The sequence below is a fragment of the Pelophylax lessonae genome, assembly GCF_965119305.1.
Source record: "Pelophylax lessonae genome assembly, chromosome: 4".
Taxonomy (NCBI): Eukaryota; Metazoa; Chordata; class Amphibia; order Anura; family Ranidae; genus Pelophylax; species Pelophylax lessonae.
This window is the reverse complement of record NC_138771.1, coordinates 633,901,376-633,923,144: the sequence shown is the minus strand read 5'-3', so window position 1 is coordinate 633,923,144 and position 21,769 is coordinate 633,901,376. Positions and strand designations below refer to the sequence as shown.

The following is a 21,769-nucleotide window of genomic DNA, read 5'->3' as shown; positions in this document are numbered from 1 at the left end:
GCACAAATTCTTACAAATACACTCCAAAATCTTGTGGAAAGCCTTCCTAGAAGTGTGAAGCCTGCTATTGCAACAAAAGGTGAGGACAGCTTTATATCCACTTAACGACCGCCTATCCGCATTGTACTGCGGACGTGGTGGCCGCGGTAGGCATAACGACGTACTGGTACGTCGCTGCCTACTTCGGGGTACACAGCAGGAGCCTGTCAGTAAGTCCTGGCCAACAATTCATGTCCGGGACTTGCTGATCAGCTGTGTACATTCACAGCCCAGAGCTCTGTTTTGAAATTCAACGCAGAGCTCTACACAGGGAGCAATCTGTCAGTTTCAGGGATGCGAAACTGAGAGATCATTAGTAAAAAAACAGCACACTTTGTACACGTTACACATAGGTAGGCACACATTTAACCCTCTTATCGCCCTAGATGTTAACCTTTTCCAGCCAGTGTTATCAGTACAGTTACATAGTTACATGGTAGTTGAGGTTGAATAAAGACAACAGTCCATCCAGTTCAACCTGTGTAGGTGTGTGTGGCCGTAATCATCTCTCATACCCCTAAATGTTCTGATCCTTGAGATGTACGTCCAAGAGTCTTTTGAAAGCCACCATACTTCTCACAGAAACCACCTCTTGTGGTAGAGAATTCCACAGTCTTGTAGCCCTAACAGTGAAGAACCCCCTGCGTTGCTTGAGGTTAAAACGCTTCTCCTCTAATCGCATTGTATGCCCTTGTGTCCTCATGCAATCCTTGCGACTGAATAGCTTTTTTTCTATGCTGAGATACAGTGATAGTGTATAATATTAGCACTGATCGCTGTATTATTGGCACTAGTGATGTCAGTGGCAGTTAGTCAGTTCCCCCAAGCAGCAGATTGTCAGCCGCTATTTCGCAGTCCCATTATAAGTCGTTGATCGCCGCTATTAGTAGTATAAGAAAATACAAATTCCAGTATAAATATCATGGTTTGTAGACGCTATACCTTTCACACAAACCAATCAATATACACTTATTAGGATTTTTGTTTAAATCAGAATGATAGCAGAATACATTTTGGCCAAAATTTATGAAGAAGTTTTGATTTTTAAAAATCTTTTATGAATATTTTTTATAGCCGGAAATAAAAATATATTGTGTTGTTTTTCAAAGTTTTTGGTCTTTTTTCGTTTATTTTGCTAAAAAATAAAAAGCCCAGTTGTTATTAAATACCACCAAAAGAAAGCTCTATTTTTGTTAAAAAAAAAAAAAAAATTATATAAATTTAATTTGCATAGAGCGTTGCATGACGGCGCAATTGTCAGTTAAAGTAACGCAGTGCCGAATAGCTTAAAATGGCCTGGTCATGAAGTAAAATCTTCTGGAACTGAAGTGGATATTAAAGGGGGTTGTAAAGTCAGGAGGTTTTTTTATCTAAATGCATTCTATGCATTAAGATAAAATACCCTTTGTGTGCAACAGCCCCCCTTAGCCCCTCCTAATGCTTACCTGAGCCCCTCTGGGACTCCCCTCCTCATTGGCTACGACACCATTGGCTCCCACTGCTGTCAATCAAAGTCAGTTAGCCAGTGAGAGGCGGGGCGGGGCCGAACCACAGCTCTGTATCTGAATGGATACATGGAGCTGTGGCATGGCTTGGATGCCCCCAAAGCCAGCTGTTTGCTGTGGGGGCACTTAAAAGGAGGGAGGGGCCTGGAGAGTTGAAGAGGAACCCAAGAAGAGGAGGATTTGGGCTGCTCTGTGTAAAACCACTACACAGAGCAGGTAAGTATACAATGTTTGTTATTTTATAGGGAAAAAAACGAGACTTTACAATCACTTTATTGATCGTGATTTTGGAATGAGATATCCAACATGGAAGGCTCGAATTTCGCCTGGTTCTTGCTGAATCGTCTAAAATTGGAGCGATGGGTGGCCTTGCAAGCACCATCTGGCTCAACAAAAGTAAATTTAAAAATCTACTTAATTAGGTTGGAAATGTGACCAGTGATTGCAATAAATACATTGAATTTAATAGTCGGCAGTGCAGATTTCTCTATCCACACTGTTTAGCCTGGATGGGGAATTAATTGATTCCTCTCATTAAAGTAATTGAGCGGGGCCATCAATGGCTACTCTAATTCTTACCATCTAATACTAGCCATAAATGGCTCAAAATGGCGCCCAGCTTGACAAAAGTCAATTTAGAAATAAACTAACCTGGAAGGATAACTATCGGATGAACACTGACTGCATCTTATCAGACGCAGTCACTGGCAGCGCCACTTTATTCAGGTAGCTACATTAATACAACGGCCAGCAGTGGAGATTCAGCATTGATGGGGGAATCAAATGGTTTCCCCATGGGACTGAATAAGAGAAGTCAAGTATGGCCAGCCAACCTCAGCCTTTCTCAACTAGGGTTCCACCACAGGTTTCTAGGGGTTCCTTGAGAAGAGAGCAGTTTCAGAATTATCTCCTACCTACAATGACTTCTGCCTTGCGGCACTAGGATCCTCAATTTAAATCCTGACCAGGACACTATCTCTGTGTAGTTTGCATGTTCTCCCTGTGCTTACGTCGGTCTCCTCGGGTACTCCAGTTTCCTCCCACACTTCAGAGACCTGCTAGTGGGTTAGTTGGATTCCGTCTAAATTGGTAGGGACCATAGATTGTAAGCTCCTTGATGGGGTAAGCTATATAAATACATGTAATAAATCATGTAAGGCATGACATCTACACTGACATCCAGTATAATGGGTCACTGTAGTTTTTTATTGTTTGTGTTTCTTGCCTGGCTACCATTTGTTTAATTTCATAAATATTAAAGCGGAACTTAAAGTGATACTAAAGTCTCATTTTCTTTTTTTTTTTCGTTTATAAAAAAAAAAACATTTTATACTTACCTGCTGTGTGCAGTGGTTTTCCACAGAGTCCTCCTCTTCTCGGGTTCCCCGCTGATGCTCCTTGCCCCTCCTTCCTGCCGAGTGCTCCCATCGCAAGCAGCTTGCTATGGGGGCACCCGAGCCCAGCCGCTCCTCTGTGTCTCTATTCAAACACAGAGCCGCAGCTCGGCCTTGCCCCCTCTCTCTCCTCATTGGCTCACTGACTTTGACAGCAGCGGGAGCCAATGGCACCCTGCCGCTTTCTAAGCCAATGAGGAGGGATAGCCCCGGACTTTTGTGCAACATCGCTGGATAAAGATGGGGCCCAGGTAAGTATTAGGGGGTCTGAGGGGGGCTGCTGCACACAAAGGTTTTTTTTTTTTTATCTTAATACATAGAATGCATTAAGATAAAAAAATCCTTCAGACTTTAGAACCACTTTTAGGCACTGTACTTACCTCCTCTAGTGGTCTAGGTCACCAGCGCTGGCATCTTCCCTCCGAATGCTCATCTTTGGGCATGTTTATTGGACGGGGGGGATTACATTACACCTGCACATGCAAAGGAGTCAGTCATCCTAACATACAGGGATCATGCTGGCAACGTAAGCTGAGCTGTGCATGCGCAGCTCAGTTTACATATTGCAGAAGACTGCAAGCAGCCAGGTAGGTGTATTTTATTACAGAAAGGACGTTACATTTGTCTTCTGCAATAATAGCTTGCCTGCTCACAATCTGTTGCAAAGTGACTTCAGCTCCACTTTAACCGCTTTATCACCAGAGGATTTTGCTGTCTTACATCCAGGCCACTTTTTGCGATTCGGCACTGTGCAAATTTAACTGACAATTGCGCGGTCGTGCGATGCCGTACCCAAACGAGATTTACGTCCTTTTTTTTCCCCACAAACAGAGCTTTCTTTTGGTGGTATTTGATCACCTGTGCGATTTTTACTTTTTGAGCTATAAACAAAAAAATAGCGTAAATTTTGAAAAAATAACTATTTTTCACATTTTTTTATATGAAATTCCCCCCCCAAAAAAATGTAAAAATCAAATTTTTTTAAAATTTTTGGCCAATTTGTTTTCTGCTACCTATGTTTGGTAAAAAAAAATCAAAATAAGCGTATTTTGATCGGTTTGCTTAAAAGTTATTGCGTTTACTAACTAAGGGAAAGATTTCTGTCATTTGTGGTGTTTTTTTTTTTTAACGAGTAATGGCGGCGATCTGCGATTTTTTTTTGCGGGACTGCTACATTGTGGCGGACAGATCGGACCCTTAACTGACATTTTTGACACTTTTGGGGGCACCAATGACATTACTACAGTAATCAGTGCTATAAATATGCACTGTTACTGTAAAAATGACACTGGCAGGGAAGGGGTTAATTTTATTGGAGAGGGAGGGGTTAATGTATGCCTGGTGCTTACTGACGTGTGGGGGGGGGGGAGGTGACTGTGTGACACAGGGACAGATTGCAGGTTCAGCTATGCTGAATCCTGCAATCTGTCACTGTCTGTCACTTAGGAGATCCGCCCGCTCTGTTTACACAAGCGGGCGGATCTCCAGACTCGATTCCCCGACGATCGGGGAAGAGCAGCGGCGATCGCTACCGCTCCTCCCCTGGCCCGACTCCCGCTGTGACTGAATACAGCGGGAGCGAGCCTCCGGCGGCGCGCGTGCGCTGCCCACAAGGGGAGGAGTCCAGCGACGTAGGTCTACGTTGCTGGATGGGAAAGAGCCACTTTGCCGCAGTAGAGCTCCAGTGAGCGGTCGGCAAGTGGTTAAGTAAACCCCATGCCCTGTTCTTTTATTCTCTTCAACCTACTGATTACCCTAAAGTTCCATGAACTTTAACTATTTCACGGGTTCCTCTAGTAAAAAGGTTGAGAAAGACCGATCTGTATAATGCAGCTCAAACCATTGGAGCGCTGATATTACCTTTATGCAAAGAAAAAAATAAATAATGCATGTCAGTCTAGGCATCAACATATTACATCTGAAAAACACATCAGAATGACTGAACTGAATTCTGCTGTTCTTTTCTGTGCTTGCTTATTGACAAAACATTAATGTGCAACAAGTATGGAGCATAATATCTCTAATGACTCTTACACAGCCCACAGTGAAATACGAAGCTCAGCCGCAGTTTGTGACCGCCACAGGAGGTACCCTGCACATGTACCAGCTGGAGGGGCTGAACTGGCTGCGCTTCTCCTGGGCCCAGGGCACAGATACCATCCTGGCAGATGAGATGGGTCTAGGGAAGACCATACAGACCATCGTGTTCCTGTATTCCCTGTATAAAGAGGTAAGACAACAGCAAGCTGGTGACAGAAGCGTGCAAGTATGGATGGAAACCATATGCGTTTTTAAAGTACTGTATATCTAAAACCAATTTCATTTTGGGTAGAGTAGGGAAGAGTTTGAAACAGAAGAATATTACAGAATACATTCATTCTTGGTTAGTGTTGGACTTTCCTTCTGTTAGTTTGAGGTCATGTTCCTGTGTTCTTGATCTTAGCTTCATAGTCAAAATATTTATGTAAAGGGGGAAGCCCCCGTTCACATAGGGGCGACGCTACTTCGCACCGTGACCTCCGAGGTCGCGGTGCGAGCAGCGCACCGCGACCTCGTAGCGGCCGCCACGGACTTCATAACATTGAAGTCTATGGCGGTCGCCTCCTGGTCGCCCCAAAGAAGCTCCGGACACTTTTTCTAAGTCTGAGCGACTTGTGTCGCTCCTATTAGATCGGGTCCGCAGCTTCCCTATGGGAGGCGACCTACGGCGACCTGTGAGGCGACCAGGTCGCCTCACAGGTCGCCTTAGTGTGAACGGGGGCGAAGTGGTTGGCGCTGCCAGATATAGGGTCTGGGGCAAATAAATAAGGTGTGTTTTCTAGTGTTAATAAATCTCTGTTGTGATGTGTAAAATCAACCTTTATGGAACAAGTGGTAGTAAATTTCAAGATAAAAGATATATAGAAAAAAGGACTATATATAAAATCTTATATGTGGCATATATACTACCGATATACATACAATGTGCCTGTGTACATATGCCGCTGTAAAACAAATGCAACCAGAGTGCGAAACGTGCTAAGTGCAGCAGGTGTGGTCACCCAAAGTAAATCTATAAGTTGGTAAATAGAAAATAAAAAATATATATTTGTCCGTAGTTGTATATAAATTTAGTGCCGACTTCAATATCTAAAATTTATAAAATAAATATATTAGTGTGGCAATTAGTGCCTAGTGCAGTATTGTGCAATGTGCAATAATAAATAAATGGTTTGTAAAGTGTACAGATGCACGTATGAGTCCGAAATGTCAGTATCACCTACAGGGTATCAGATTGTGTACAGAAATAAATAGTTATATATATACCCCGCATATAAATGAATATAAATAAATATATACAAATTCAGCAATAAATATATGTAAATCCAGCGGTATAAATAAATATATGCAAATCCAGCAATAAATATATGCAAATCCAGCAATATAAATAAATATGACTAAATATACGCAAATCCAACAATAAATATATGCCAATCCAGCAATCGGTGAAACGTGCAATCACAAATTAGTGCAGGAAGTGTCCAAAAACTCTTATAGTGGTGCAAAGTCCATAAAGAAATATTAAGGTGCTCTTTTTTGCAGTAGCCCGGAGTGCCGTGAGTGGGCGAAAAGTAAGGTGCTCCCCCTCTCCTGAGGTCCCACGCTTACCAGAATCAAATACCCCTACAGGGGTGGATCAAGGGTCGATATTGGGGATCGCTCCCATACACCAGCAATCCGGTCTCTATTCCTATTCGTCCTCCCCCAATCAGCTCGGTCACACTCCAAATCGCTAAGCAGTGGCTTACAGCATCGGTATCAAAAGGAAATATCCAGAACAGTCCCAGGGCATATATGGAAGAAAAAATGCCTCCAATAGTGAAGAATCGTTTAAAATCCTTTATTAAATATATGTAGACAAGTACTCACATAACAGGTTAGAATGTATCGTGTCCGTATGGCATAGGAACCGCAACCTCCTCTCTTGCGGTAGGCTACTCCAGATGAGGTCAGTGTGACGAAACGCGTCGAGAGCGTAACCACATCACTTCCGTCTACTGATCCGAAGGCTTGGAACGCACATCCGGCGGTTGGGACGCACGCTGTCTCTAAGCGCGCACCGCAAGAGAGGAAGTTGCGGCTCCTATGCCTTCACGTGTTGGATCAGGGGGTCCCTGCACCCGGAGGTGTTTCACCTGCTGTGTGTCCGGTGGGGGACACCCGATGTCGACCTGTTAGCCTCTCGACTCAACAAGAAGGTACAGAGGTTTGTAGCCAGGTCTCGGGATCCTCTGGCCAATATCACAGACGCACTGGTTGCTCCTTGGGGTCAGTATCAGCTGTTGAAAGCCAGTTATTGAAGGATAGAGGTCTTTCTGACTCAGTGATTCCTACACTGTTGAAGGCTAGAAAATCTACCTCCAGGAAGATCTATCATCGTACATGGAAATCGTACATCTCATGGTGTGAATTGCTGAAGGTGCATCCACACTCCTTTTCGGTGGCTAGGATTTTGGCTTTTCTCCAAAGAGGGGTTGAGCAGCGGTTGGCCTTGGGTACCATTAAAGGCCAAGTGTCAGCTTTGGCTGTGTTTTTCCAACCCCCCCCTTAGCTACGCGTGCTTTGGTTCACACTTTTATTCAAGGGGTTTGCCATATGGCTCCTCTGATACGGTCCCCGTTACTTCCGTGGGATCCTAACCTGGTACTGTCTGTTCTTCAAAAACCTCCCTTTGAGAACATTAGGGAGATTCCTCTGCTTCCTCTGCTTACACTGTCATAGAAGGTAACCTTTTTGGTGGCTATTACCTCTGCTCGCAGAGTATCTGAATTGGCGACACTATCCTGCCATTCACCTTATCTGGTGGTCCACTGAGATTAAGTGGTACTTCGATCTAATCAGTAATTTCTTCCTAAGGTGGTTTCTAATTTCCATTTGAATGAAGACATTTTGCTGCCTTTACTCTGTCCTAAGCCCAAGCATCCCAAGGGAATTGCCTTGCATTCTTTGGATGTGGTTCGGACAATTAGGGTTTACCTGGCGGCTACTGAATCTTTTTGTCCTCACGGAAGGACCTCAAAAGGGATTGGCTGCGTCTGCTGCAACCAGATCCAGGTGGATCAGGCAGACGGTGGTACAGGCTTATTCATGAAGGGTCAGGTTCCACCTTTCTCTGTGAAGGCGCATTCTACTAGAGTGCTTCTTGGGCTTTTTGCCGTCAGGCATCAGCAATGCAAGTTTGCAAGGCGGCAACTTGGTCGTCTGTGCACACGTTCTACAAAGTAGATGTGTTGGCATCTTCTCTTTGAGGGTGTATGTGTTTCTAGGTGAGCTCCAGTTGTTGAGCTCCATGTTACCTGGTTGGCTAAGTTTAGCCTTTAGGAAATACGTTCTTTTCTGCTTTGTTTTCCCACCCCTCATGCAAATACTGCTTTGGGACGTCTCAATGGCCAAGAAGATATGAAGCTGCGTCTGTCAATTAATGAAAGAGAAAACTGGATTTTTAACTTACCGTAAAATCCCTTGAAGTTCATTGACAGACACAGCACCCACCCCCTCTATTTCTGAGTGGGTTGGGGGTTTTTCTTCTAACACTGCTTGCAACAAAACTGAATCCTATAGCAGAGTGAGTGGGTGTATGGCTGCAGGGACTGCCCTATACTGTAGGTGTGGTAAAGTTTTTTTCTTGCCTAGTGTCCTACTCCTGTAGGGGGCAGCATAACCCAATGGTTAGGAAGAATATGGAGCTACGTCTGTCAATTAACTTCAGAGAAAAGGATTTTATGTTAGGTCAAAAATCCAGTTTTTTGCCCCTCTGTGTCTCATTGAGTAGATTTCCCTTCACTTTCTGTTCCCCGGACATAAACATAAAAGAGGGAAAATCTTTCCAAAATGAGGAATCCCCTCATTATTATTATTATACAGGATTTATATAGCGCCGACAGTTTGCGCAGCGCTTTACAATATGAGGGAAGACAATACAGTTACAATACAATGCAATACAGGAGGAATTAGAGGGCACTGCTCATTAGAACTTACAATCTAGAAGGGGGGGGGGGTCCCCTCATAGAACCTTGTTACAGAAACAGATGGCCTCTTTGGAAGATTTCTTCTCTATTCTCATTTTTAAGGACAACTAACATTTTGGAATTCTTCTCACTTTTCTATCTAGGTTTACAGCGCAAAAAATAAAAATCGCAGAGGTGATCAAATACCACCAAAAGAAAGCTCTATTTGTGTGAAAAAAAGGACCTCAATTTTATTTGGGTACAGCGTCGCTCAACCGCGCAATTGTCAGTTAAAGAAACGCAGTGCTGAATCGCAAAATACGGTCTGGTCATTAAGGGGGAAAATCTTCCGGTCCAGAAGTGGTTAAAGCGGAGTTCCACCCAAAAGTGGAACTTCCGCTTTAGGGAGTCCTGACCCCCCGACATGCCACATTTGGCATGTCATTTTTTGGGGGGGGGGAGTGGGTACCTAGTTTTGACATGTACCCGCTCCCACTTCCGCTCGGAGCGCCGCGGCGCCCTGAGCGGAAGTTCTCCTCTCCCCCTCCCTCCCTGCAATCTTCTGGGACACGTCAGAGGTCCCAGAAGATTGCCGGCCAATCACGGCGCGCAGCGCGACTCGCGCATGCGCAGTGGGTACCCGGCTGTGAAGCCGCAAACTGTAACAGCCGGGTGCCCACAGCAGTGATGCCCGCGCCGAAGGAGAGGATCGAGGCTTCCGGCGGCCCCATCGCTGGACCATTGGACAGGTGAGTAAATGGCTGGAACTCCGCTTTAAAGTGTATTTTCCCCCCAAATAATTGTGTTTGAAAACCGCTGTGCAAATACGGTGTGACATAAAAAGTTGCAACAATTCTCTCCCCGTACGGGCCACCAAAAAAAAAAAAAAAAAAGTTGCAACAATCACCATTTTATTCCCTATGGTCTCTGCAAAAAAAATCTATATATAATGTTTAGGGGGTTATAAGTAATGTAACAAAAAATACTGATTTAAACTTGTAAAAAAAAACAAAAAAAAGGCCTGGTCAACAAGTGGATAAAGGAAATATTGACTGAAAAATGTAAAGTAATGGAGTCACCACAGCCATGATTCTTTCTACTATTCTTTCTTTTAGCACTTGCTTCAGCTGCTTCGGCAATTAGATGACAAATTTAGACTGGCCATACATGTTCAATATTCCTTTAGATCTACCAACCCATATAATATGAGGTCAAACAAACTAAACAACTCTCAATTGTATCCAATTAGGCAAGCCCTTGCACTACACAGTTTGAGGTAAATCTAAAAGAAAATTGTACAAGAAAATTGAACATGTATGGCCAACCTTAGTGGAGAATATTGTGTTTTGGAAATGAAGACTTCACTTTGTGCTTTTTTTTTGTCTTCGCCAGGGGCATACGAGAGGTCCTTTCCTTGTTAGTGCGCCATTGTCCACCATCATCAACTGGGAACGCGAGTTCCAGATGTGGGCGCCCGACTTCTACGTGGTTACCTATACGGGGGACAAGGACAGCAGATCTGTCACCCGAGAAAACGAGTTTTCCTACCAGGACAATGTCATGAAGGGAGGGAAGAAAGCCTTCAAGATGAAGGTGAGATGTTAGTGGATGTCAATCTATAGTCCAAAGAGTGTCTTATTTTTGTTGTTCCTTTGTGCGTTCCCTTTCCATGACTTTCTGTTTTTGTTTTGACTATCTCGTTATTTAGGCTCAAGCCCAGGTCAAGTTCCATGTGCTGCTTACTTCCTATGAGTTGGTGACGATTGATCAGGCTGCTCTGGGATCCATTACTTGGGCCTGTCTGGTGGTGGATGAAGCTCACCGCCTGAAGAACAACCAGTCAAAGGTGTGTCCGGAAGCCATCAACAGTAAGGGCAACCTCCGTGCACCCTGTGCTGTTTGTAAAGCAGGCCTAGACTCATCAGGTCTCAGTAGGCATCATGACAAATGTTCTTATTAGCAATAGCTTCAAACAGGTTTTTCTTTTTATAATTTTGGTGTTTGTATGGAAGAATGAAGTATACATAACTGGTTGTTGTACGTTACAGTAAAGCAGACCATAGGTTGCAAGAAAGAAAATCTCAGGATTCCCCCCATCAACACAGCCAGTGTTGATGGGCGAATACCTTGCGCGGAGCTATTGTGCTCTGATGGTGTGTGTGTGTGTGTGTGTGTGTGTGTGTGTGTGTGTGTGTGTGGGGGGGGGGGGGCGGGTGGCAATGGGAGCCATCTCTGCCAGGTCAGCACAGTGATTACTGCCAGCGACTATAGCGGCTGGCAATAATCACATGCTAGAAATCCGAAATGCTGGTTGTACCCAAGTCAATCAATGGCCGATCACTGCTGAACTGACTGAGAATCGATCCAGCTATGGCCAGCATAAAGTGGTTGTAAAGGCAGAAGTTTTTTTGATCTTAATGCATTATCTTAATGCATTCTATGCATTAAGATTAAAAAGCCTTCTGTGTGCATCACCCTCCCTAAAACTTACCTGAGCCCCCTCTCGATCCAGCGATGTTCACGAGTGCCTCGGCTATCCAGGACTCTCCCTCCTGATTGACTGAGACACAGCAGTGGAGCCATTGGGCTCCCCCTGCTGTCAATCAAAGTCAGTTAGCCAATGAACAGAGAGAGGGGGCTGGGCCGAACCACGGTTCAGTGTCTTAAGGGATACACAGAGCTGCGGTTTGGCTTGAGTGCCCCCATAGCAAGCTGCTTGCTGTGGGGGCACTCAACAGGAGGGAGGTGCCAGGAGTGGCGACGGGGGACCTGAGAAGAGAAGGATCTGGGCTGCCCTATGAAAAAACAATGGACAGAGCAAGTAAGTATAACATGTTTGTTATTTTTAAAGAAAAAAAAAAAAAAACTAGACCTTGCAATCACTTTAGGAGTTCTTCTTCAGACCCTGTCCTTTTTTGTGGCTCACTATCCTCCTTTCTTTGTTAAAAACGTCTTACCCCCCATTGTCCTGTCTTCTCACATGTCTGTAGTTTTATATAGACAGGTCAGTTATTTGTTCTGTGTTGCAGTTTTTCCGGGTCCTCAATGGCTACAAGATTGACTACAAGCTGCTCCTCACGGGGACCCCTCTCCAGAACAACCTGGAGGAACTGTTCCATCTGCTCAACTTCCTGACCCCGGAGAGGTTCAAGTATGTATCTGACACCTTGGGGCTGATTTACTAAAACCGGAGAGTGCAAAATCTGGTGCAGCTCTACATGGAAACCAATCAGCTGCCAGCTTTTTTAAAAAAAAAAATTTAAGTTAAAAGCTGATTGGCTACTATGCAGAGCTGCAACGGATGTTGCACTCTAAAGTTTTAGTAAATCAGCTCCCTTATGTCGTTGGGCTTTAGAGCAAGTTTTCAGCAAACTTGTATATTGACAAAATCACAGCGAGCCCCTGAATATTCTAAGAGGCAAACCTGCCATACTCTTAACCACTTGGAGACCAGGCCTATTTCTGACATTTGTTGCTTACAAGGTAAAAATCAGTATTTTATGGTAGAAAATGACACAGAACCCCCAAACATTGTATATATATTTTTTTCAGAGAATAAAATGGCGGTCATTACAAATTTCCCTTTGGCACTCACAAGCCATCCAGAACGGCAAAGTGGTTTTCTTTCCCTAGCTATTTTGACAAAATTGTCGCTAAAGAGTGGGAACAGCCAAAACGTCCCCTTGTGGTCCCTAAGCGCGTCGCTATGCGGTACTCCTATGAGGAGTCCATTCTTAAAAAGTGGAATGTTCCACCAGTGGTGGACCCTACCGTGTCAAGATTGAACAAGGCAACATGATTCCGTTTGAAGAGTCCCGGCTGACAGGAAGGCGGAGGCTGTGGCCCGCAATCTGTACACTGTGGCTGGTTCGGCACTGAGGCCGATATTTACCATTGCACTGGTGTCGCAAACTCTGACCGAGTGGGCTAAGCTTTTACGCTGTGACCTGGAGGGGGAGCAGCTCCCCCTGCCTTTGCTGAGCTGATGGACCAGTTGGTCCAGGGGCTGCATTTTATCTGTGATGTCTCTTTGGACATGGCTCCCCTAATCGCTAGGCTCTCTGTTTCAGCAGTGGTCTTTTGGTGTATTTTTTGGCTCAAATGCTGGTCTGCAGACCAGACTTCTGAAAAGGCCTTGACTGATCTTCCTTTTCAAAGGAGATCGCCTGTTTGGAGCTACCCTGGATGACATCATTAAGGGTCTCACAGGGTAGAAGAGTACTTTTCTTTCCCAGGCTAGTAAGGGCAAGGAACCTCGCCGTAGACGTGGGCCATCTTTCTCGGCTCATAAGAAGTTTTTTTGTCCCTCAGGGGTGACTGACAAGGGATTAAAGCCTTTCAGGCCCTCCTCTGGTGGATCCAAGTGAATTTGGTCTGGCAAGTCGAGAGCGAGCTTCTCCAGACTTGTGGACAAGGCTCCTTCAGCATGAAGGTGCGCCTTCACCTGCATCGGGGGTGGGGGGACGTCTTCACTGGTTCCCAGACCCGTGGACTTCCCTGGTACAAGACAAGTGGGTCCAAGAAGTCGTACAGTCCGGCTACAAGATCAAGTTTGACATTTACCCTCTGGCAAGGTTCTTTGCTTCCAACTTGTGCCTGTTCCCGGACCGCTTACAGGGTCTGTTTGACCTGTTACTTCAAGGGGTGATTGTCCGGGTTCTGACATCGGAACATTTTCAAGGTTTTTACTCAAACCTATTTACAGTTCCCAGGAAGAAAGACAAGGTGCGTCCAATCCTGGACTTCAAGGCACTGAACTGCTTTGTGCGAGTGCAGAAGTTCAGAATGGAGTCCATTCGCACGGTGGTGGCATCCCTGCATCAGGGGGATTTTCTTGCCTCTAAGGACATCAAGGATGTCTACCTTCACGTTTCAATATGTGTCGGTCACCAGCGCTTCCTCCGCTTTGCTGTTGGAGAGGAGCATTATCAGTTTGTGGCGTTATCCTATGGTCTCGCCTCTGCTCCTCGGGTCTTCACAAAAGTGTTAGCGCCAGTGCTAGCATTGTTACTCCAATGCCGGATCGCAGTACGCGGCTACTTGGATGACCTCCTTCTGCGAGCGGAGTCTCCTACTTCTCTGGTGGAAAACCTGGAGATCACCATACGAACTCTGAGGGAGTTCGGCTGGATTCAGAATTTTCAGAAGTCTCCCCTGGTTCACCCACGAAGCTGGACTATCTAGGTCTGACTCTGGACTCGGCCTTAGCCAGAGTGCTCCTTCCTCTGGACAAACTCTAGAAACTGCAGGCTGCAATCTCCTACTGTCCAACAGATGGTCATCCCTCCGGACTTGCATGTGGGTACTGGGCCTGATGGTGTCTACCTTCGAGGTGGTTCCGCTTGTACAGTTCCATACGCGCTCCCTGCAAAGGGAGATTCTGGGCAAATGGGAAATGAATCCACAGTTTCTGGACAATCAGATCCAGCTGAGCCAGGGAACGAAGGAGTCCCTGATATGGGGGGCTTTGTTCTCCGGCGCTTTGGCTGGGCAAATCCTTCCTCCCCTTGTATTGGACAGTGGTCACCATTGATGCCAGCCTGTCCGGCTGGGGAGGCAAACTCAGCAAAAATTCTGCTCAGGGGATCTGGAAACTGGAAGAGTCCAGACTACGGATCAATGTCTTGGTCTGTGCCTGGAACTATGGACAGATCATCTTCAGGGATGTCCAGTGCACATTCAATCAAACAATGCCACGACCGTGGCTTATGTCAATCACCAGGGGGCACAAGAAGTGGCGTTTCATCAGTTATGTCATTGGTGGGGCACCCCCGAGGTGGATCTGTTGGCATCTCGGCTCAACAGAAAGGTGCAGAGGTTTGTGGCTGTTGGTCAGGGGATCCTCTGGCGAACGCAACAGACGCACTGGTGGCCCCACGGGGTCAGTATTATCTGATTTACGCCTTCCCTCCTCTCAAACTTCTTCCTAAAAGTTTCCGTAGCTGCCAGGTACACCCTAATCGCCCGGACTACAGCCCACCATATATAAAGGAGATCAGATCCTCGCCTGATACCAAGTGCCCTCTAATTCCCCTCCTGATCACCCCTCCCCTCCCCCGGCCTTCTCACCTCGGCCTGTCACCCAGGGTGTGACCCTGTTCTCCTACCATGATGTACAGATCTGTCTTCAGCCCCCGTTCACACCACTGTGACTTGCCATGCCATGCCATTTGACAGTTCCAAATCGCATGCGTCTTTTAGGAAGTCAGACTCACTATTTGTGCTCATGAATGGGCCTCAGAAAGGGTTGTCCGCTTCCTCTGTGACTATTTCCAGATGGATCAGACAGACGTTGATTCAGGCCTATTCCAACAGGGGTCAGGTTTCTCCTTTCTCTGTCAAGGCGCACTCCACTAGGGCACTCAGTGCCTCCTGGGCCTTCCGTCATCAGGCGTCAGTGACGCAGTTTTGCAAGGCGGTCACCTGGTCGTTTGTGCACACTTTCACAAAGTTATATAAAGTGGATGTGTTGGCATCTGCACCTTTGGCCGCAAGGTTTTGCAGGCTGCGGTTTAGAGGACCTGGTCCTTTTTGAGGGTGTATTGTTTTTTTTAGGTGGGCTCCAGTTGTTTTGGTTAAGCTCCTGTTTACTTGGTTGGCTATAGTTAGCCTTGGGAATTTATTTTTCACTGTTCCCACCCCTCATGTTCAACACAGCTTTGGGACGTCCCAATAGTTATGAAGATCAGGAGCTGTGTCCGTCAATGATTGAAAGAGAAAATGGGATTTTTGACTTACTGTAAAATCCATTAGCAGAGAGAGGGGACTGCCCATAGGCATAGCCAGACTTTTTTTTCTGCTAGTGTCCTACTCCTGTAGGGGGCAGTATAACCCAATGGTTAAGAAAATCAGGAGCTGTGTCCCTCAATGAACATCAGAGAAAGGGATTTATTTTTTGCTGGGAAACCTGAGATCGATTTTTTATTTTGATCTCAGGCTTTCCAGCATAAAAGAGAGATGTGGGGACTTATAGACCCCAGATCTCTCTGTAAAGAGAACATGTCATGCCCTATTCCTATTACAAGAGATGTTTACATTTCTTGTAATAGGAAAAAAATAATAAAAAAAATAACAAATGAAAGGGAAAGTATTAAAAAAAAAATACACACACACAAAAAAAAAATGTTTTAAAGCGCCCTCGTTCACCTCGTGCTCGCATGCAGAAGAGAACGCATATGTAGGTCACGCCCGCATATGCAAACAACATTCAAACCACACGTGAGGTATCGCTGTGATGGTTCGAACGAGAGCAATAATTCTAGCATTACATCTTCTCTGTAGCTCTAAACTGGTAACCTGTAAAAATTTTTAAAGCGTTGCCTATGGGGACTTTTAAGTACCGAAGTCTGGCGCCATTCCACAAGTGTGCTCAATTTTAAAGCGAGACATGTTAGGTATATTTTTACTCAGCGTAACGTCATCTTTCACATTATACAAAATATTAGAGTACCTATTGTGTTTTTTTTTAATTCCTAAAAGTTTTTTTTTTTTATCCCAAAAAAAAAAAAATTGTGTTTTAAATTTGCTGTGCAAATACTGTGTGACATAAAAAGTTGCAAAGACTGCCATTTTATTCCATAGGGTCTCTGCTAAAAAAAATACATATATTGTTTGGGGATTCTGAGTAGTACCATAAGGATCTACTGTATATTATCCAGTGTGAAGCCCAGCCCGGCTGTCGCTTGTAGTTCTGGGAGGATCCCCCTGACCAGTTAGCGATAGTGAGTGAGGAAGATAAAATAAACATTTTTCAAAGAAAAAAAAAAAAAGCTGACATCAGAGTCAAAGCAGGGTATCCTAGGTCCTACTCCTAAGCTAGGCAGCAAGAAACTGATTAGTAGCTCGGTGTGTCTGAGGGTAAGGTCTAGAGGGACAGCCCCTAAAGGTGTGTCTTGTTTAAGCTTTTTAATGAGTTTTCACTACCTAGCCTGCTCCTGCAGAGGGCGCCATTACCCAATAGTGAAGAACATATGGAAGGGCTGCGACTGTCAGAGGACGTAAGAGAAATTATTTTTACATGTAGGGGAGGAGTGTCAGAATTGGCCTGGGTGGCAAGTAGTTAATTATTTTCTAAGTTTGAGTTCTGAAATAAGTGAATTGTGCTCCTACAATTTAAAAAAAAAAAAATGCATAGTGATAGCTTACAGCCAATTAGGTAATCCAGAGGTGGGGCAGAAGGTATATAATTGGCTGATAGACTGTCTGAGCGTGAATCTGCAATGCTACTGTGCTGCCACCTGCAGACAGGTGGGGCTAGTACTTGCCATGCCCTTAGTGATTTTTAAAAGTCCTAAGGACATAAGAGGACACATAGATGGTGCAGTACAGTGCTGATTAAGGCCCCTTTCACACTTGTGCGACTTGTCCTGCGACTTGGGACTGCAAAGACGCATGACAAGTCATACTCCATGATTTCCAACGAGTACCGTTCATATCTGTGTGACTTGAAGTTGCAACGATTTCAAAGTAGTCCCTGCACTACTTTGGGCCCATTTAATGCATTTTGAGGTCCATAGACCGCTTCAAGTCCATTTAAAATCGCTGTAAAAACGCAAGAATTTTAGGTTGCATAAGTGTGAAAGGGGCCTAATGCAGAACCCGAAAACTGAGCTAGTGAGATAACATCTCTGTGCGTCTTGTTTGATATTGCTACTCTAGAACTTTTTTATTTTTATTTTAGTAATCTTGAGGGCTTCTTGGAAGAATTTGCTGACATCTCCAAAGAGGATCAGATCAAGAAGCTTCATGACCTACTGGGCCCCCATCTCCTGCGCCGACTTAAAGCTGATGTGTTCAAAAATATGCCAGCGAAGACGGAACTGATTGTGCGTGTGGAGCTGAGTCCCATACAGAAGTAAGAGGGAGATGGTGGAGAAGGAGGGCTTACCATAAAAGCCTTGTGGCTTATAGCAGCATATTGGGTTCTTCATTTCTTGCATACTCACTTAGCGGGGTTGGTTATGGGATAGCTGTGCTCAACTAAGAATGTAAACATTTTGGGTTTTGCAGCTTTTTAGGTAGCAAGGCCTGCTGGGTTTCGTAGTAGAAGTAGTCGTTTTTTTGCAGCATGTATTGGGTTATTCTGAGGCTTCTATTTGCCATTAGTTGTCCATAGTAAACAGTAACCAGTTTCTAATGCAATCATTAATCAATATTTTCTATATAAAACCAGCTGTGGTTATATTGTAGTAGGTTATTATTCACAATGGTTGTATCTGTTCTATCTGAAATCAATAATTTTTATTTTTCTGTCCACATTTACAGAAAATATTACAAGTTTATACTCACTCGGAATTTTGAAGCACTCAACTCTCGAGGTGGAGGGAACCAGGTGTCACTGCTAAACATTATGATGGATCTAAAGAAATGCTGCAACCATCCTTATCTCTTCCCAGCAGCATCCATGGTGAGATTTAGAGTATAAATTGCTTTCCATGGTTCTGCATAGAGAAAAGCAATGCATGTTGAGATGGGAAGAAAGAAACAATGAGTCTGTCCTCCTCCTGCAGGGCGATACAGACAGAAGGGGGCTATGAGTCTGTTCTCCTCCTGCAGGGCGATACAGACAGAAGGGAGCTATGAGTCTGTCCTCCTCCTGCAGGGTGATACGGACAAAAGGGGGCTATGAGTCTGTCCTCCTCCTGCAGGGTGATACAGACAGAAGGGGGCTATGAGTCTGTCCTCCTCCTGCAGGGTGATACAGACAGAAGAGAGCTATGAGTCTGTCCTCCTCCTGCAGGGTGACACAGACAGAAGGGGGCTATGAGTCTGTCCTCCCCCTGCAGGGTGATACAGACAGAAGGGAGCTATGAGTCTGTCCTCCTCCTACAGGGTGATACAGACAGAAGGGGGCTATGAGTCTGTCCTCCCCCTGCAGGGCGATACAGACAGAAGGGGGCTATGAGTCTGTCCTCCTCCTGCAGGGCGATACGGACAGAAGGGAGCTATGAGTCTGTCCTCCTCCTGCAGGGTGATATGGACAGAAGGGGGCTATGAGTCTGTCCTCCTCCTGCAGGGTGATACGGACAAAAGGGGGCTATGAGTCTGTCCTCCTCCTGCAGGGTGATACAGACAGAAGGGAGCTATGAGTCTGTCCTCCTCCTGCAGGGTGATACAGACAGAAGAGAGCTATGAGTCTGTCCTCCTCCTGCAGGGTGACACAGACAGAAGGGGGCTATGAGTCTGTCCTCCCCCTGCAGGGTGATACAGACAGAAGGGGGCTATGAGTCTGTTCTCCTCCTGCAGGGTGACACAGACAGAAGGGGGCTATGAGTCTGTCCTCTTCCTGCAGGGTGATACAGACAGAAGAGAGCTATGAGTCTGTCCTCCTCCTGCAGGGTGACAGACAAAAGGGGCTATGAGTCTGTCCTCCTCCTGCAGGGTGATACAAACAGAAGGGGGCTATGAGTCTGTCCTCCTCCTGCAGGGTGATACAGACAGAAGGAGCTATGAGTCTGTCCTCCTCCTGCAGGGTGATACATACAGAAGAAGGTATGAATCTGTCCTCCTCCTGCAGGGTGATACAAACAGAAGGGGGCTATGAGTCTGTCCTCCTCCTGCAGGGTGATACAGACAGAAGGAGCTATGAGTCTGTCCTCCTCCTGCAGGGTGATACATACAGAAGAAGGTATGAATCTGTCCTCCTCCTGCAGGGTGATACAGACAGAAGGGAGCTATGAGTCTGTTCTCCTCCTGCAGGGTGAAGGGGGCTATGAGTCTGTCCTCCTCCTGCGGGGCGATACAGACAGAAGGGATCAATGTGTCTGTCCTCCTCCCATAAGGTGATGCAAGCAAAGTGGAGATTTTGATATGCATATTGGCAATTACTGACTTGCATTTTTGGTTTTTCAGGAATCACCTAAGCTCCCTAGTGGTGCCTATGAGGGAGGAGCTCTGGTCAAAGCTTCTGGGAAGTTACACCTCTTACAGAAGATGCTGCGGAAGCTGAATGAACAGGGACACAGGGTCCTTATCTTTTCCCAGGTGGGTACAGGGTGACCTTTACTACCACTTGCATTAGGTGTGCTGTGGATCAGTTTGAATAGGTTCAGAACACATCATGGCTTACTTACAGTGGAACTAAACCATTGATTCAAAATTTTTTCAAAAACAGTTACATTCCCTTCATGCCGGGAATGCTAACTTTCACATTTCCTTGCGTTGTAAACCAAACTGTCAAACCATCAAATGGCTGGTGTCATACCTGATCGCATTTTCAGCTGCATGGCAGTTGCAAATCAAACAATGGATAAAATGGCCGCTTCCTTGGCTGAAAAGGATAGGAGGGTTTAGTTCCACTTTAACCGCTTCCGGACCGCCCCAGGAGAAATCCAAAATGACCTCCTGAATGCCGATCTGTGATTGGCCTCCTTCTGTTCCATTAAGCAAGCTTGTGTTTTCAGATTAGTGGTCACTGTTGCCTCTGCTGACTCTCCTCCCTCTTTCAGATGACAAAGATGTTGGACCTATTAGAAGACTTTTTGGATTATGAGGGATACAAATATGAACGGATCGATGGTGGAATAACAGGATCCTTGAGACAGGAGGCGATTGACAGGTTTAATGGTGCGTAGATCTTTCCATCGATGCTGGCTGAAGAGCAAGGAAAGGAAATCTTTATTTAGTCTTTATGGGGGAGATTCACTGAAACTGCAGTGTGCAAAATCTGGTGCAGCTCTGTATACTAGAAACCAATCAGCTTCCAGGTTTTATTTTCAAAGCTTAATTGAACAAGCTGAAGTTTGAAGATCATTGGCTACCATGCAAAACTGCGCCAGATTCTGAGTGCTCCAGTTTTCATAAATCTCCCCCTATGTGTTTTATTAAGTCTGTAGGTGTCTTTATGTTTTTTTTTTGTTTTTTTTTACTGTTTTCTATTGCAGCCCCTGGTGCCCAGCAGTTCTGTTTCCTACTCTCCACCCGGGCAGGGGGCCTGGGAATAAATTTAGCTACAGCAGACACTGTCATCATCTATGATTCCGACTGGAACCCCCACAACGACATTCAGGTAGCAAAACATCAACTCTCCCTTTGTATCGATCTCCACCGTATGACTCCATTCATCTTATCCATCCTAACTTTCACGTATAGGGAACTACATGTATCAGGCCTCAATGTACATTGGGAATGTGCGACTGTCTGTTTTTTTTGTGTCTATCTGACTCGGCTTAAAACAAAGCCACAAAAGTCAAAATCTGTAACATCTAAAACTGTGAAGGTCACCACCATGAGAATTATAGCTGGTCTGTGAGGGATAACAATAATCAATAAATTATCAGCGCAACCAACTAGTGAAAAAACCAAAGATGATATAAACAATTGAAACAGCAAATTAATACTGGTGCAAATAAGTATACAAATATCAGTGCAATAGTCCGGCTGCAAACACAAATTGTGTAACACCTCACAAATAATATGCAAATACCTATAATAGTGCTGCGCCAGAAATACTTAATCAATATATAAACAGGTGATATTGATGGTGTAATAAATATCAAAAGAGTCTATTTATTACACCATCAATATCACCTGTTTAGATATTGATTAAGTATTTCTGGCGCAGCACTTTTATAGGTATGTGAGGGATAACACACCTTAACGTGTAACTAAGGGCAAAACTTTTTTTTTTTTTTTTTTAAGTTTTGGATAGAGTGGAGAGGGATTAGAACCCCTGTCAGTTTTTATTGCTGTCTGTGTCCCCGTTAAGAAGATTTAATCTCTCTATTTGTCCTGTTTACCATTATCATTGAAAGTAAAAGAAAATCACAAATTTTGGGTTGTCCCCAAAAAAGTCAGAGGGGAAATCTTCCAATAGAGACACTAGTTCTGGTGACCTGGGTCACCC

The 21,769-nt window shown here is 45.0% G+C and overlaps 1 protein-coding gene across 2 annotated transcripts in view; it reads left to right on the top strand.

The window, feature by feature from the left end:
• Positions 1-21,769, top strand: part of CHD3 (chromodomain helicase DNA binding protein 3) — a 407,921-nt gene that overhangs the window by 88,553 nt on the left and 297,599 nt on the right. For both annotated transcript variants that reach the window (XM_082254656.1, XM_082254655.1), the window contains exons 14-22: positions 4,977-5,168; positions 10,318-10,518; positions 10,634-10,771; positions 11,955-12,076; positions 17,606-17,779; positions 18,190-18,331; positions 19,777-19,908; positions 20,373-20,490; positions 20,808-20,932. In XM_082254656.1, the coding sequence (XP_082110782.1) occupies positions 4,977-5,168; positions 10,318-10,518; positions 10,634-10,771; positions 11,955-12,076; positions 17,606-17,779; positions 18,190-18,331; positions 19,777-19,908; positions 20,373-20,490; positions 20,808-20,932 (1,344 nt within the window). The remainder of the gene's footprint in view (positions 1-4,976; positions 5,169-10,317; positions 10,519-10,633; positions 10,772-11,954; positions 12,077-17,605; positions 17,780-18,189; positions 18,332-19,776; positions 19,909-20,372; positions 20,491-20,807; positions 20,933-21,769) is intronic.